The sequence below is a fragment of the Protomyctophum parallelum genome (assembly GCF_964188405.1).
Source record: "Protomyctophum parallelum genome assembly, chromosome: 12".
NCBI lineage: Eukaryota > Metazoa > Chordata > Actinopteri > Myctophiformes > Myctophidae > Protomyctophum > Protomyctophum parallelum.
This window is the reverse complement of record NC_139712.1, coordinates 27,315,438-27,332,937: the sequence shown is the minus strand read 5'-3', so window position 1 is coordinate 27,332,937 and position 17,500 is coordinate 27,315,438. Positions and strand designations below refer to the sequence as shown.

Below are 17,500 nucleotides of genomic sequence, written 5' to 3'. Positions count from 1 at the left end.
CTGTTGTCTATTAGGAACTGTTGTCTATTAGGAACTGTTGTCCATTAGTAACTGTTGTCTATTAGGAACTGTTGTCTATTAGTAACTGTGGTCTATTAGTAACTGTTGTCTATTAGGAACTGTTGTCTATTAGTAACTGTTGTCCATTAGGAACTGTGGTCCATTAGTAACTGTTGTCTATTAGGAACTGTTGTCTATTAGTAACTGTTGTCCATTAGTAACTGTTGTCTATTAGGAACTGTTGTCTATTAGGAACTGTTGTCTATTAGGAACTGTTGTCTATTAGGAACTGTTGTCTATTAGGAAGTAGGAACTGTTGTCCATTAGGAACTGTTGTCTATTAGGAACTGTTGTCCATTAGTAACTGTTGTCTATTAGGAACTGTGGTCTATTAGTAACTGTTGTCCATTAGGAACTGTGGTCTATTAGTAACTGTTGTCTATTAGGAACTGTTGTCTATTAGGAACTGTTGTCTATTAGTAACTGTTGTCCAATAGTAACTGTGGTCTATTAGTAACTGTTGTCTATTAGGAACTGTTGTCTATTAGGAACTGTTGTCTATTAGTAACTGTTGTCCAATAGTAACTGTTGTCTATTAGTAACTGTTGTCCATTAGTAACTGTTGTCTATTAGGAACTGTTGTCTATTAGTAACTGTTGTCCAATAGTAACTGTTGTCTATTAGGAACTGTTGTCTATTAGGAACTGTTGTCTATTAGGAAGTAAGACAACAACAATAGTAACTGTTGTCTATTAGGAACTGTTGTCTATTAGGAACTGTTGTCTATTAGGAAGTAGGAACTGTTGTCTATTAGGAAGTAGGAACTGTTGTCCATTAGGAACTGTTGTCTATTAGGAACTGTTGTCCATTAGGAACTGTTGTCTTTTTTAGGATTTAGGAATTTAGGAAACGCCCAGTAAAAACTATAAGGCCAAACCTCAATGAACAAAAACATTGTGATTAATGATGAAATTACAAAATGAGGCTTCATTCATGTGAAGAGATCAAGAGAACATAATTATTATGAACAGATTATCACAGGTGAATAAATAAGTAAGTGGTTAATACTCAGCTGACATCAGTCCATATCACTTTCTCTTGGAACAAACAATACAATACCTACATACCTAATGAAAATAACGAAATATATTTTTATTGGTATGACCATGACGGGCCGCAGATACATTAAGCAGGGGCCGCGGGTTGAGTAGCACTGGAGCATATGAAATCTGTTGAAGTTATAACCCCTATATTGTGGCTTTCTCAACATTTTATTTGAAGGGGAGATTGAAAGATTGAAATATACCTTGATGAATTATGCATCTCCTTTACAGATGATCATTCCAGAATAACCTTGAAGGCTGAGAATAACCATGGCAACTCAGACTACATCAATGCCAGTCCAATAGTGAGTATTCTTCCTTCACTATGAATGAGCGGTGTCGTGAAACGTCACCTCTTTCGTCGCTTTCTAGCAATTATGTCCAAAAGTGTTTAAAAAAAATAACCTCTGTTCTAGGCATGTAACACAATTATGGTGTGTGTGATATGAAATGTGATCTTTAATATTCAAGTGCTTTTGGAGAGACTCCATGCAGTCACTTTCAGTAGTAGAGCACTGTAGAGGGGAGCTGTGTGTGTCTGTGACTGTGTGATGGTCGTTGATGCTCATTTATATTCATTCATTATTCATATTATGTAATTTTTCTGGGAAATATTTTTTTTTTCAAATACCGTGAAAAATCGCATTGTGTACCTCATATCGTGATACGAATTGTATCGTGAGTTGAGTGAATCGGTACATGGTCATTGATGCTCATTTATACATCAAGGGAGGCAATTATGTTTCTGCACTGTCAATAGTAATGCTACTTTTGCAATGCAGTTAAATAGAAAATGTGAAAAAGCTCAGGGTGGAAGATAAAGAAAAATCGTATCGTGATACAAATTGAGTGAATACATGCAAGTTCCAAAGGATTGATTGATTTAATACTTTATATGAGGAAGTCTGGTGACCTCTGCTGGAACTGTTGCCCCCGCGACCCGTCTCCGGATAAGCGGTTGAAGATGGATGGATGGATGGATGGATGGATGGATGGATGGATGGATGGACGGACGGACGGATGGATGGATGGATGAACGGACGGACGGACGGACAGATGGATGGACAGATGGATGGATGGACGGATGGATGGATGGATGGATGGATGAACGGACGGACGGATGGATGGATGGATTTACGGACGGACGGACGGACGGATGGATGGACAGATGGATGGATGGACGGACGGACGGACCATTTTGGTCCATTGTATTCAATTCATCAGTAATGAGGATCCAATGTAGTTATTAGCGATCTACAGGCTCACAAGGTGTTACAATGCGACGCATTGTGTGATCAGCTATTTCTGCTCATTTTCAACACTGTATGATGAAGTAGGGCCTTAATTTATGGAAAAAAAGAAAACATTAAATGTTCAAATATGGAGCTATGAGGTTTCAGCTGGCAGCAATGGTATGATAATAACCTGTTGTAGTTGAATTTAAGATTTGTGATAACTATTAGCTTTCCATGTTGTCAACCTCTGTTGAGCATTCAGAGTGTCATGTTGAATCACACTTTGCACTTTAGCTGCTAAAATGGCAGCTCCCTAGATAACACATCTGCATCAAAATTTTATTTATTATTATTATTATTATTTATATTTTATTTCACTATACAAATGTATCTCCCAAACCAAACCAGACGGTCCTCCTCAATGCCGGGAACAGGCTTTGGTTGTTTTTCTGTATTTCTTCCCCCAAACATTTTACAATGATTGCCCGTTGTGATTTCCCTCGGGGCTGCTGAAAGGGGATTCCATCAAAGAGAACAGGAAAACTATGCATTTCAAATACAGTGCCAACATTTCTGAGGAGATAGATAGGGCTGCACACAGCACGGCAGTAAAAGCCTATTACTTTTCAGAAACAAACAGAAGAGAGTTTTCTTTAAATTTTTATCCCAAGATTTTGTAACCGTTTTCTTTTCACCCAGTGCCAATTATCTAATGTAATCCTGGGCGCTACACTTCCTCTGCCAACCTGGGGGGGCAGCGGACTGACCTCATGCCTCCTTCTATGCATGAGGAGTCCAAGCTGCTTCTTTTCACCTGACAGATGGGAATTTCCCCGGCCGGACGTAGCGCGTGGAAGGGACACGTTATTCCGACCAGTTCCTTTCCCCTCCATCAGGCGCCCCGGTTGGCCAGGGGGAGGTAGAAGAGAGTTTTCAAGAGACTATTTATTCCTCAATTTTACTGTCGGTGTATTCAGGAAGGCTGTTTTATTTAACAGTGTGCATTTGATTACTATGCAACAGTCTGAACAATATTGTAAGGTGAAAACATAATATTAGTGAGTGACAGGTTGAACATGATATTCCCCACAATGTGCTGTAAACCAGTGTTCATTTTGTTGACTAAAATTATGTCGACTATCTACTATTACTAAAACTATGACTTATATTGACAATTTGGTCAACAAATTAAAACTAGACTAACAGGGACTAGTGGAGAAGAGATCCAGTAGAACTAGTCATTTTATGCTTGGTTACGTGATCTACAAGCTCACAATGCTGTCTCCGATGCATTGTGAGCTTGTAGATCAGACAGACAGACAGACAGACACGGACGAACGCATGCAATGGCAGCTCCAGTGGCGTTCAGTTGAAAGTACGGTAATTACAGCACAAAAGACGACCCCTGGCTGAGCACAGCAAAACTGTGATAATTATGTCTGTCAATGAACATGCTGTCTCTTCCTCCTCATTAGCCTCACTAAATCATGTGCCATCTCTTCCTTGGAGTCCAGGGTCACATTAGCCCTGAAACATGACTTTCATGATCACATGACAATCATGACGCTATACTTCACCACCCTGTTTTGAGCACCTTGCTACATTTACAATATTAAAGTCTACGTAAATGTTCAGATTTCAAATATAAAGTGTTCACCCCCTGGGGCCACGATTGTTAGAATTGTGTGCGGGTATTGGCAACTGTGCATTCCGTATTGTTCAATAAAAAGCATTTTTATCCGACCGTCGGACAGTTCTTTCGCCATATGCTTTCAACTACGCGCCCCTATCGGTTGGGAGGTGTACTGCACTCTGATACATTATAACTTTTTGAGACAATGGCCTCAAAAGCATTACATTAAAATGCTTTTTATTGAAGAATATGGAATGCATGTGTGCTAATACGCTCCTGTGCAAAATATAACATCCATGGCCCGGAGGTGAGCACTTTATATTTGAAATCTGAACCTTTGTGTAGACATTAACATTGAAAATGCAGCAATGTGCGCAAAACAGGGTATAGTGTAATTCCAGACCTTTAACAATTTGAACTCTCAATATTTGGGAATCTTCACATTTAGCTCTGTAGCCTACTTGGTCTGCTCTTTGTGCCCTCTTTTGTGCCCATCTTGAGCTTGTAGATCTGCTATTGTTGTAATGGATGCTAGGGTCCCAACAGTGTGGTTAATGTAAAAATACCTCTGCTTTGCAGAGACCAATGTTTGTGGCATCGCTCTGTGTTGCTGGTTTAGTGAAAAGCAAGAGTGCCGATGCGACCGTGGTAAACTAACTCCACCATGCGTTTAACGCTGTCTAGCTCATACAAACGCAGTATATCACAGGTGCAATAATGAGGCATTGCAAGTTGAGATGTTCCTGCGGTACACATTCTTTGTACAAGCTTTTTCAGCACAAGCTATTTTCCTTCAAACCAAAGAGCAATTTGCATTCTATCTTCTTAACACAATGGCAACGGGAGGACAGCAGAAATGCCGGGCTATTCTTTCATGTCTGTGCTTTTAGTATTCATGCAGGGATGCGAGCGCACAGCCTGTGTCCTTGAGATTGGCTAAACGGAGTGGCAGCTTGTGCACTCAGCACTAACTCTTTCATTTCTGTAGAATAAAAAAAATATCCATGCATGGAATTTCAACCAGAAATGAATGATGGAGTATACCCAAGCTATACATAATTGGACGTGATTTAACACATGGAAATGAAAACATCATTTTCTATCTTATGTATTTGTTTGGTGGAAATTACATTCACTCACAAATGACAGAACAAACAAAAATGGTGCTATTTTATCATGAACATTAGTGAGGACCAATTATATGAAAATAGGTTGAAAAGTGGTGAAGTGGTCATTTACTGGCAACGAATATTTATGCTATTAGTACACAGAAAGTAACAAATAAGTTTAACTCTTACAGAGGATTCTGATCTACAGTACCTTTAGCTGGTTGGATATGATAACCCTAAAGTACAACAAGTATCATGTCCAAGTGTCCGTAACCATTCCTAACGAAGCTAATCAAATACTGTAGGGTGTAGACTGCATATAGTTGTGCCTGCCGTCTGTGGCTGTGATGAATGGTGAAGGGCCCTTCACAATTAAGCGTCTCCCTTTACCTCCCAATGAACTACATTTTACACTGCTTATTATTGGCAGGAAAGGTAACTTAACAGCGTGTGGGAGAGAGAGAGAGTTTACAGTTTACTACCACACATCGGAGCGGGCCCTTCCCCCCCACGGGCCCTTCTTGTACAACCTACTGTGTAGAATAGATCATACTGGAACATAAATAGAGATATGAATAATACACAATGTGTCTAATTATAAAGCTGAATGTGCTGCTAGGCTATTACAAAACAACAACAGAACATAAGTACATCTACAGTGAGGTACTTGAGTACTGTAGTTGTAAGTACTGTGCTTGGACCCCAGGAAGATTAGCTGTTATGCACCAGCTAATGGTGATCCGAATAAACTCAATAACCTTGAATATTTATATTTTTGGATACTTGTGACTTTCACTCCCTTACATTGTAGGAAGGGAACACAAGTACATTATGAATTAGCCCTAATTCAAATAATAAAGCAAGGCGAGTTTATTTGTATATAGCCTACATAAATTTCAACAAGACGACAATTCAATGTTCTTTACATAGAACATTAAGCATAAGAAACACATTATGACAGAACATTATAATACTATTAAAACTAAAGAAGCAAAACATACAAATGTTCAAATAAAGATTACAGAAAGTTTTATGATTTTAAAGAACCGTTTTCTAAGAGTTTGTTCCAAGTTATGTGCCGCATAAAAACAAAATGCTGCTTCTCCACGTTTAGTTTTGATTATATGAACTGGATGTAGACCTTTCCCAGATGACCTGAGAGGTCTGGAGAGATGAGCATTTTATTTAGGCCTTAAACCATTTAAAGCTTTAGTTTATAGACCAACATATTTTTAAATGAATTCTTTGACACACAGTGTAAGTAAGGGTTTAAGAACTGGAGTGATATGCTTTCTTGGTATTATAAGGACGTTGAGTTTTATAAGGAGAGCTGTAAAGATGCCGTGACAGTAGTCAAGACTATAAACTGAAGATGAATGCATGGACATGTTTTCTAAAAAATCCTCTTGATTATGCATATTAGTGCATAGTGAAAATAGCTGGTCAAAACATGTCACAATGCAAAGCATTGTGTGCCCGTACACATACAGTTTTTTTTTTACTATTATTGATACTTTTATCAAAATAATTAATCAGAATTGCTTTGAGAAGATGTCTGGACAGAGCAACTTGTACAGAGTAACTTTTACTTGCACTAATTTATAATGAGTGAATGAGTGAATGAGTGAATGAATTAATGAATTAATGAGTGAGTGAGTGAATGGATGGATGGATGGATGGATGGATGGATGAATGAATGAATGAATGAATGAATGAATGAATGAGTGAGTGAATGGATGGATGGATGGATGGATGGATGAATGGATGGATTAATGAATGAATGAATGAATGAATTTCCCACGTCGGATCAGTAAAGGTCTGACTGTCTGTTTCGTCCGTCAAATATTTTTCTCCAAAAATGGACTTGCTGGTGGTGCTATAACCGGCCAATTTGGGGTGGAGGTTATTCATTGGCCTGCCTATAGTGTGCGTGCAAAGTTTCACGCCAGTCGGTCCAACAGTGCTGTTCGCACACATGCAGACACGCACACACACACAAAGCGTAATCTCCTGGACAATGAAGCGATGTGGAGGCTGTAGCCAGGGAGCAGAGTGAAAGGGGAGGGAAGGACAGTTTTTTTCCCCAGGAGATGATGCTGTGCTCCCTCCAGATGGAGCGTGTGTGTGTGTGTGTGTGTGTGTGTGTGTGTGTGTGTGTGTGTGTGTGTGTGTGTGTGTGTGTGTGTGTGTGTGTGTGTGTGTGTGTGTGTGTGTGTGTGTGTGTGTGTGTGTGTGTGTGTGTGTGTGTGTGTGTGTGTGTGCGCGTGTGCGTGTGCGTGTGTGTGTGATGGTAGTGGAATCCAGACAGTACATTTCCATCAGCCTCTCTCCTCAACACCCGCCCGCCCGCCCAAACACTCAATGTCTGTCTCCTTCTATTCCCTCTCGCCCAGATGGACCATGACCCGCGCAACCCAACGTACATCGCCTCCCAAGGCCCTCTGCCTTCCACCATGACAGACTTCTGGCAGGTAAAGAAAATAACCTCTTCCACCTCCGTTGACTGTGTGCATTTTGACTCTGTGCGTGCGTTTTCAACTGTAGTGGAAAAAGTACTAAAGCACAGTGGTGATGCGGTGGGTGGGGGTGGTGGGGTGAAGCTAAAGACAGTGGTGATGCGGTGGGTGGGGGTGGTGGGGTGAAGCTAAAGACAGTGGTGATGCGGTGGGTGGGGGTGGTGTAGTGAAGCTAAAGACAGTGGTGATGCGGTGGGTGGGGGTGGTGGGGTGAAGCTAAAGACAGTGGTGATGCGGTGGGTGGGGGTGGTGGGGTGAAGCTAAAGACAGTGGTGATGCGGTGGGTGGGGGTGGTGGGGTGAAGCTAAAGACAGTGGTGATGCGGTGGGTGGGGGTGGTGGGGTGAAGCTAAAGACAGTGGTGATGCGGTGGGTGGGGGTGGGGGTGGTGGGGTGAAGCTAAAGACAGTGGTGATGCGGTGGGTGGGGGTGGTGGGGTGAAGCTAAAGACAGTGGTGATGCGGTGGGTGGGGGTGGTGGGGTGAAGCTAAAGACAGTGGTGATGCGGTGGGTGGGGGTGGTGGGGTGAAGCTAGAAATCAATTTCATCTAGCGTAGATGTCAGAATGTCACAGTGAGTGATTTTTCGAAGTGCGATATATACAGGTCGAATCATGTTTCGAGTATTGGAAGATGGAAATACTCTAGTAAACTCCCAACATTTTACTTTTACAGTTACTTTCCACTAGTGGTTTTCAGTAGCTCCACCATGAGGCGTTGGGAACGTATAGGCTGCAATGTGTACCCACTGCACTGCACACACAATGAAGTGGAAACTGAGCTACATTTCTCTGACGATCTGTCCACTCCACTGTACCAAGAAATCAGAGACACATACTTCCCACAGATTGCAATCACCCACAGAGAGTACGAAAGCATGACTAATGACCAAAAACGCCCATATCTGCTGTACAGATATGGGAGTACAACAATGTGCAAACACAACAGCAAGATTCGTGAGCTGCTGTGATAGGAGAACGTTATCAAATGTAACACAACCACCCTAAAGACTAATCATTGTGTATTCCTGCACTAGCTGCATCGAGTGATCTCAGTACATAGACATTACTTTATTGGAGATTCTGACTTTGCTTTGGCATTGTAAACGTATGTTTCGTCATGCCAATAAAGTTGTGTCTAACCTCACCCTTTCCATCGTGCATGCCGGATAATTCAGATGAATTCTGCTCTGTGTTATTGTAGGTAATTTAATTTGTGTATTATAAAACTATATATTCAACTGTAATATTTATATATCATCTCTCTGTTGGGTGAAAACTATTATGTCCAAATCTGTAACTGTTACGACAAGCTCAAAGCACCTCGCTTTGCACCGCATTTCGAGCTGGTAGATCTGCTACTTTTGACACTGTGTAGTAGTATGATCTGCATTACAGCAAAGTAGGCTATATTTCATTTACAAAAAAGATAAGACGTGTCTGCCCAACAGCAACAACATATATACAAGTGCTCATATTTGGACCTTTGTTGGCACAAATATCATGCCTTATGGCATACCTGTATGCTATTTGCAGCCATGTCCATGTGCGTAAATGTCACAGGAGACATTATGAGCCATACTGCCTGGTGTGGATGCTCGCCTCCAATTACACGTGGTTTGCCAAATGGTGCTCTTATGCATTAACAGGATAGTACTGCAGTAATTAGCAGGCCCATCGCCTCCATATGGTGGAGTAACTCTAGTAGCCGTGACCAGGAGGTGTAAATACTGTCGCCAGCTGGCCCTGCTCTCCTCGTCTGGGGTTGAATCCATAATGTTAGTTCTCATACTGTACAAGAGTAGCAAACGTTATTGCTGCACTTCAAACCAATGTGGTGACCAGACCGCACTGCAAAATCCTGAATGTTATTCAGCTTTGAAGAGTGTATGCAAATTGACCGGTTAGGTAAATGTATTACTATTTCACATCACACTTTTAATTTGATGATGCTTCACTCATACGGGTTGGTTGATATGCAACCTCATTTTGAAAACTCCTGGCGTGTAAAAAGGACCTGTTGCAGTGTATGACAAAGTCAGTTTGGATTTTACGCAGAAATGATCCCTGCTCATGCACTGTTCCAATTATAAATACAGTAATTTTCTGGGCTCTGTTAGAGAAAACACTTGCAAAGGGTTAATCACTTGGTCACATGGTGGATTGAAAAATTGCAGCAAAGAAACAATTATTCTATTGTGGCATCATAATAGTGTGCTTGTAGATGACACCGAAATTATGTTTTTACTATGCCATTATGCCAAACATTATTGTTCCAAAAATACACCTTGATTAAGTGGATTAATTGATATCGGAATGAAGCCAGCACTGCTCGCTCAATACCTTTAATTTGTGAATTTAAAAGAGCCTCACTCCTCACACGAAATGGTTGATAATTGTCTGCTAGAGTTTTTATTTGGTTGTTTGTCTGCCTGCCAGTTTTTGTCCTAGGGAGGTGAAACATGCAGAGCCATTATCTGATGAAAAGAGTCATTCGGTTCATAAAGAAAAAGCAGAATCTCTTTCAATTAAACAGAAAACCAAATACTAGGGCATTAAAATGAGATTTAATTGACAAATGTCTGCCACAGTTAACACATTTGGGTTGTGGAATAAATTGTGGTCTTTCATTATCCTGGGGGGAAAAGGAAAGAAAGAAAGATAAAAATGAAACTCACTTTCTTTCCCCCATTAAAAGTAAACAAACAGGGGAAACTCTGGCAGTCACATGCAAATGACCTTACAGGAGGCAAATCTTCTGCTCTGGCCGACCTAATCCCCACTGGTCTCCGACAGCGAGAGCTCCGAAACGCAGCCTCTGTCTAATCCTCTGCCTTTACCCTGCACTCTTCATTCACCGCACGCACGCACGCACGCACGCACGCACGCACGCACGCACGCACGCACGCATGCACGCACGCACGCACGCACGCACACTACACTACAGCCTTCACTCCTCTTCTTCATATCCATCCCTACCTCTCTCTCTCTCTCTCTCTCTCTCTCTCCGTCCCTGGCTATTAGCTCAACTCCTCTGAGGCTGCACTCCTCTCTCTCTCGTTCTTTCTTAGAGAAATTCAAAGCAAAAACCCAATCAGTGTGACTCTCCCAAGCAATGACTCAGGTCTTTTGACTCTTTCTCCTATTTATACTTTAATTACTGGAGTTTGTGTCTATAAAATAGTAATCGTCGCCCATAAAAAACACATGTTGTCAACCAAGCACTTAAGCAACATACCATATATACAGTATGTGCATGAAACCACCTAATTTGAGGGTCCACTGGAGTTAAGGGGTTTTGTCCGAAGCAATCTGTAATACTTTTTATTGGCTAAATATTCTTTTTAACCAACACACAGACGTAAAAGGTGTTCAATACCATTGATTTATATTAAAATATTTGAAATGGAGTTAGGTGGTTTCCTCCCAACAGCAATAGGCCTATTTAAAAAGTGATGTACAGCATTTCAGTGGTGGATATACTGTATATATCTCACTTTGAGACATCTACGCTACATGAAACTATTTTCTAGATTCACTGAACGAAACTCACCCCCCCACCCCCACCCCCACCCACTGCTTCAATGCCGTATTTCGGTGGCGTGACAATCAATCTAATCAAAGCCTGGCACAGTTGGCAGAGTTGGCATGCAACGTGTCGTCCGCTGGGCCGGATCACAGAAGCTTGCGATGACTTTATAGGTGAAAGCCGCTGTGTTTTCATAGCGCTCATAAAAGCCTTGTTTTCTTCCTCATTTCCCTAATGGCTGCCATGGGCCCCTTATCTTTCCCAAGGACGTATCAGATTGTGTGATAAGATGAGACAAGAGCAAGGCGGTAGATCCGGGGGATCTGGCTTATAGACGATGTGGCACGTGAACCCCCTGCCCCCGCCCCGGTCCACGTAAACCCACTCACCGTTTGTCTGGCGCGGGTGGGGATGTGACATTTATTCACACAACCGTTGGACAAAGTGGCGGTAATATAATGTTAATGTGTGCAGTGCAGCGTCCCATTCGGCTGAGTTCAGGCAGACCTTATAGAATGACTCTGTGGCATTCTGTGAATGAATAGGAATGGCCTACTGTCTCTGGGTATAATGATATGATTGACGGACCGTCTCTGGATGATCTTCCTGTGTGCAGATGGTGTGGGAGAGCGGCTGCGTTGTCATCGTGATGCTGACGCCGCTCTCTGAGAATGGCCTCAAACAGTGCCATCACTACTGGCCAGACGAGGGATCTGACGTCTACCACATCTATGAGGTACTGTAGAGATGTCTTCTTCTTCTTTTTGATTGCTTCACCAGGAATAGCAGATAAACAAGCTATTTCTGCCGAATGTTCACCCTAGAATTGGAACCTCAAATTACGTCACATTGTAGGCTCTACAGAGCCGAACTGACTTTTATTCGGCTCTAAAATAGGAGTATGCGTGCCTTAGGGTTATGTTTAGGTTTAGTTTGTTTTAGGTTTGTGGTTGAAGGACTTCAGTGTTTGGTACCGTACAATTGTACAGAACAAAGAATGTTTGCTTTCGCCATCTTTGTTGAAGAAGATTTAGGTGTAGGCATAGTTGCAAAAACCATTGAAACACTTTGAATGTATCCGTTGTATAGTCATGATAACCCACTGCTATGCTAGCCTGTGGTTAGCAACATATGGGTGTTTTGTTAATTGTTAACAGTGTGTGGTGGTGAATCTTGTTGCTAATTACTGGCAATCATGTTCTGTAAGCAGTAATACACTCAAGGCTGTGATATATGGTATTATATCACAGCTATGGGCATTTAGGCACGCTGCTTTGTGTTATATAATCACCATGTACCACGGCCTCTCACGGCCGATCGAGTCTCCTATTGACCGATGACCCGGTTACAAGATTATTGGCTCAGGAATGCGTCAAAAAAACCCCATGAATTCAAGGCTTCATGGGGTGCGTATAATTGATAGAAAATAAGTCATTTTTTGGGGTGAACTCCTCCATTTATATACAGTAGGCCTACATTTAAATCTGAACCATCACCTTGGAACTCTGCAGGTCAACCTAGTGTCGGAACACATCTGGTGTGAAGACTTCCTGGTTCGAAGCTTCTACCTGAAGAACCTGCAGACCAACGAGACACGCACTGTCACCCAGTTCCACTTCCTGTCCTGGATGGACCGCGGGATACCCGACTCAGCCAGAACCCTGCTGGACTTCCGCAGGTAAAGACAAAATGCTATGTAGAGAAAAATGAAGTTACAAGAGCACCATTGGTACACTGGTATATCTTATGCCTTTTTAACATAATGTTTCCTTTCACCAGAAAATGCTATGTATTGGCTATATTGGTCCCCCGGTAATGGAACTCAATGGACCAGCTAGATATGGCCGTGCAATTTCTGGTTCTTTTCTCACTTTAGCTTCTCTGCCTTTTATTTTATTTTATATACTATCTTAGAAAGGTGGATAATCGTTGTTCTGGTTACGTCTGCATTTCTGCTCCATTTCTTTGATCCTAGACTTTATATTCCAATCAACTCTCTCCTCCAGCTCATGTGATGCAGCAAATTAGCAGCTCTGCATTGCATGGTTTGGCTAGGAGAAGAAAAAACTCTAATTCAAACACCCAATTAAATGGGACCTGTCTAAGCTAAAGACCTGGGAGAGAGGGGGGGAAGCCAGTGACTGAATAACCACACTGTGTTCTTCATCAAATGTGTGCTGGCAGAGGAGCAGCTAGAGACCCCCTGGGAGAACCCAGATGGGGAGAGGAGGAAAAGCCCTCCAAATGAGAATAGATGCGTCAGATGTCTTTTCTGGAAGTCTGTCCCCTCGGTTTGTGATCCAAAAAGAAAGAAGTGCAGTCTTTGCTTTGTCATATTTTTGGGGGGCAGGGCGCGCACACACACGCACGCACGCACGCACGCACGCACGCACGCACACACACACATGCACACACACACACAATTTGCACGCTTGTGTGTCTTGTTTTGTAACTGGTTTTAGCTGGTAAAATGGTTATACTGGTGGTTCAGTGGTGGACACTGGACACACGTACTCAACCGCGGTTCTTGAGTCAAAATATAGATACGTCAAATATTACTCAGCTACAATAATTGGAAGTTTCTCTGTCATATTTGTACTTGAGTCGTGGTGCAGGAGTACTTGTGTTTATTTCTAATTACATTGCTGTATTAGATTTTCCTGAAATCTTCTAAAACAATATATCAATGATAGTGAACATAGCAGCTCTACAAGCTCACAATAATAGGCTACAGCTTGTAGATCTGCTATTTTCACAGTATTTGAAATGAGGTGGTTAATAATGTACCTTTTGCTTTCCTAGAAATGTAGTGGAGTTAAAAGTATATATTTGTTGCTGTCGGGTGGAAACCACCTAACTCCATTTTTTAGGTTTTAGATTTTTTTTGTGCTTAAATCAGTGCTATTTGAACAGTGTTGTAAATATTGAACCAATGGCAATATCTAAAGTTTTCAAAATATAAGGTTTTCTTAATTTCCTGACAGAAATGTGTATTTTTCATTTCCTGAAAAATGAACATTTTGGTTTCTTCCTGACAGCAGAGATATTTTTATTTGTCTTTGAAATGAAAGTGAAAGCGATACATATACAAAAATATATACAGATAGGCCTACTCACAAAGTAGTCAAAAAGTAATTATAGTTTTTAGAGACCATAAATATAAACAGCGTCAGACCTTTAGGCTAAAATGATAACACCAAAAAAGTCCTGGGGACTTGTTTACATTGTCGTCCTGTGTATTCAATTCATCAACTTAGCACAAAAATCACACAAAAATACATCAACAAATAAACGCTATATTATGCACAAGGGGGAAAAGGGAAAAAACGGCGGCAGTGAATGAGAAATAGCTGATAGATGAGTTTTCAGGCCAGTTTTGAAAGAAACTAGTGACATGTCCAGATCCGTGTCTATACTGTATGTACGTGTTATCCCGATGACTGCAGTGCTGTGGTGGAAACCCCTGGTCATCTGGGTATCCTCTGACCAACGTTCGTTGACATGATTCAATGGTTTCAGATCCATAACAATGCGATGCGAGAGTGCGGTCGGTTTAGCCAACACCAACTGGGGGCTCCTGGATCGCTGCCCTCCACACTCTCCTATCTAATATCAGGGTCCTGAGCTCTGCGGTGTTGTTAGCTGAGCTGTCGCGCCGCAGCTAGCGCATCTACGTAGATGGTGCCCTTCTAAGCCTTTCCTGCCTTTGCCCTTGGTCGGCTCCCATAGTGTCCGTTTTCTTGCCACTAGTTCCGGGTACCTGACGCAGTGTGTCCATAACGAATAACGATGTGTGCTCTCATGCCGTGGTTTGGGCCAACTTGTATTAAAGCGGTTGCCAGTGTCATTTTTGTGATGTTGCAGCTAGTAATATGAGCCCAGTTGCATAGTCACAAAAGTGATCATTGGAAACTGTGTCTCCTCAGCCAGGCCTGTACACACATTCTCCAGCAGGGGGCATCAATGTGTCCTGTACACACCATAGACTGTGAAAAAAAAAAAGCCCCATTGGTTTCTATGGACTGTTTTGAAGGCGAATTGAAATCCGACATCTTTGAACTTCCGGTCCCGAAGTGCTACCCGAAACGACTGCTATTGGCTGCAACCGTCCGCAGCCAATTTAGAAACCCTAGAAACATACTCTACTTTATCATTAATTTGAAAATGAATGGTACCACAATTTACTAAACACAAATCATGTCTATTAAAAATAAAATCACTCTTGCTCTCATCATCATTCATCATCATACATCACATTCCGTGCTCAGCCAATCAAATCATTTCCGTGGTACAAACACACAAAGCTGGGCATAGGAGGGGGTAGCGCCCCTCAAAAAGACTTGCTATTGAAATATTAATATTATTGTACGCTCATTTGCATGTCCATGGCAGAAAAAATATTTTGTCCACCACAAGCCAGCATGGCCAGCATGACCCTGAGTCCACTCTCTCTCTCTCTCTCTCTCTCTCGCTCTCTCTCTCTCTCTCTCTCTCTCTCTCTCTCTCTCTCTCTCTCTCTCTCTCTCTCTCTCTAAGCTTTAATAGACCATGAGAAATAAGGCTATTGAAATGTTCTGCCTGTGACCTCTGAGACATATTTAATTGATTGTATACAAAGGATACTGTAGATAGTACTGTATTCATCCATGGATCAATGAATGGGGATAGAAAATGCATGTTGTTAATAGTGTTGCAAGTACCGTCATGCCATGTCTACGCACACTTTAATTTATCTCGAATCATTCTCCATGTCTGTTTCTTTTCATCCCCGTGAAAAATTGTAGGGAATAATAAAAGCTATTCATACATTTATTAATTATTTTCTTCATTGAAAAGGTGTGTGAAAAAAAATAAAAGAGAGAAAATGGAACCACGCGGATGGATGGATGGATGGATGGATGGACGGATGGATGCCGAGGCCTAATATACGCTAGTCAGTTTCCATGGTAACGGGCAGGGTGTGAAAGGCTTGACGGTCCTCGTGGTGTGCCTGTGGGGTGTAGCATTCATAATTGGCCGGGGTTAATGTGTTGATGGCGTCACACCGCCAACCTCCATCCTCCACATGTCACAATAAACACTGTTATAAGTGATCCTCCGAAATGTTTGCACTGTCTGACACGCACTTTTCTCTGTGTACGCACTTCACATTATGTACACGGAGGCTGATGGAGCGAGCATGGCAGGGGAGTAGATTAGATTGCTCATGATTTGTTTTGTTCATTTGGTTTTGTTGTTCGTCGCCACTCCTTTCACGGCTTTCAGTCACGTTGCCGAGCGCGCGTGACAGAGATCGCTCCACGGCTTTCGTTACAAAATTAAACGCAAATCATACGTTTTACCTACTATTTTCTTTCATGACAACCAAACTACAGCATCATTTTGTGAAGTTTAACCCTGCAAGACCCGGATATATTTCTACTTGCAAAAAAGAGATTTCAACCTTTCAGATGGTGTTGTAGGAGTATTTTGGAGAGGAAAATATAATATATACAACCGTAGGTCTTGCAGGGTTAAGCTATATATCTTGTTGATTTGAAATGCTTGTGGTTACCCCAGTTTACTGTATAACATTTTGTACAATGAATGACCATGATATCCTTGTTTCCCAAATACTTTGCATTTCTAACTTTATTTATTTATTCATTGTTTGCCAAGTGAACAATAATTCCATGCACCCTCTCTGTTTCATTTTCAGAAAGGTTAACAAGTGCTACCGGGGTCGATCTTGTCCAATTATCGTTCACTGCAGGCAAGTATAACTATTGCACCCATCTGAAATGCTCAGTTGTCGGTGGGTGGGGGTGGCAGAGTGTGTGTGTGTGTGTGTGTGTGTGGGGGGGGGGGGGGTGTTTGTCGTGACCTTGGAATGTTGAGAGCCTGTTTATTCAAACCCACTACTGTATGTACATCCCCCCTCAGGGTCCAGTAGACATAATGTTTATTCCTGTGGACTGCAACCTTATGGAAATGGAGCGAGTCTGACACATAAGACACTTAACCACGGACACCTCCATTTCCTATTTTGCCACGACAAGTTAGTTAACTAGACTTGATTAACCACTGACCAATAACCACTTTTACCAACCACATCCTGTTAAGTCATGTGTGTGTATGTGGGATGTGGGGGAAGTCTTGCTCTCCCCATGAGGGGGGATGCAGGATGCAGAGTGTCTGTCTAGCAGTGGATTAACGAAGCCTGCTCTGCTGCTGGTTTATTGGCCTCGCCTTTATTAGGCGAGCGACCGACGCGCACGCCTTGTTTGCAATTAACATGCGGAGGCGCTGAATGGCCGGCAGGCACAAAGACGGGGCTTTTCATAAGACTATCTCTGGAATAATGGAAAAGCAAGGCTCTCCAAAAGCCATTTTCACAAA

The 17,500-nt window shown here is 42.0% G+C and overlaps 1 protein-coding gene across 1 annotated transcript in view; it reads left to right on the top strand.

The window, feature by feature from the left end:
- The window catches only part of ptprn2 (protein tyrosine phosphatase receptor type N2), a gene marked incomplete at its 5' end in the record, with an annotated part of 201,475 nt that overhangs the window by 175,147 nt on the left and 8,828 nt on the right, over nt 1–17,500 (top strand). The window contains 5 exons of the mRNA XM_083777727.1: nt 1,335–1,408; nt 7,474–7,551; nt 11,739–11,858; nt 12,634–12,800; nt 16,821–16,874. Coding sequence (XP_083633853.1) covers nt 1,335–1,408; nt 7,474–7,551; nt 11,739–11,858; nt 12,634–12,800; nt 16,821–16,874 — 493 coding nt within the window. The remainder of the gene's footprint in view (nt 1–1,334; nt 1,409–7,473; nt 7,552–11,738; nt 11,859–12,633; nt 12,801–16,820; nt 16,875–17,500) is intronic.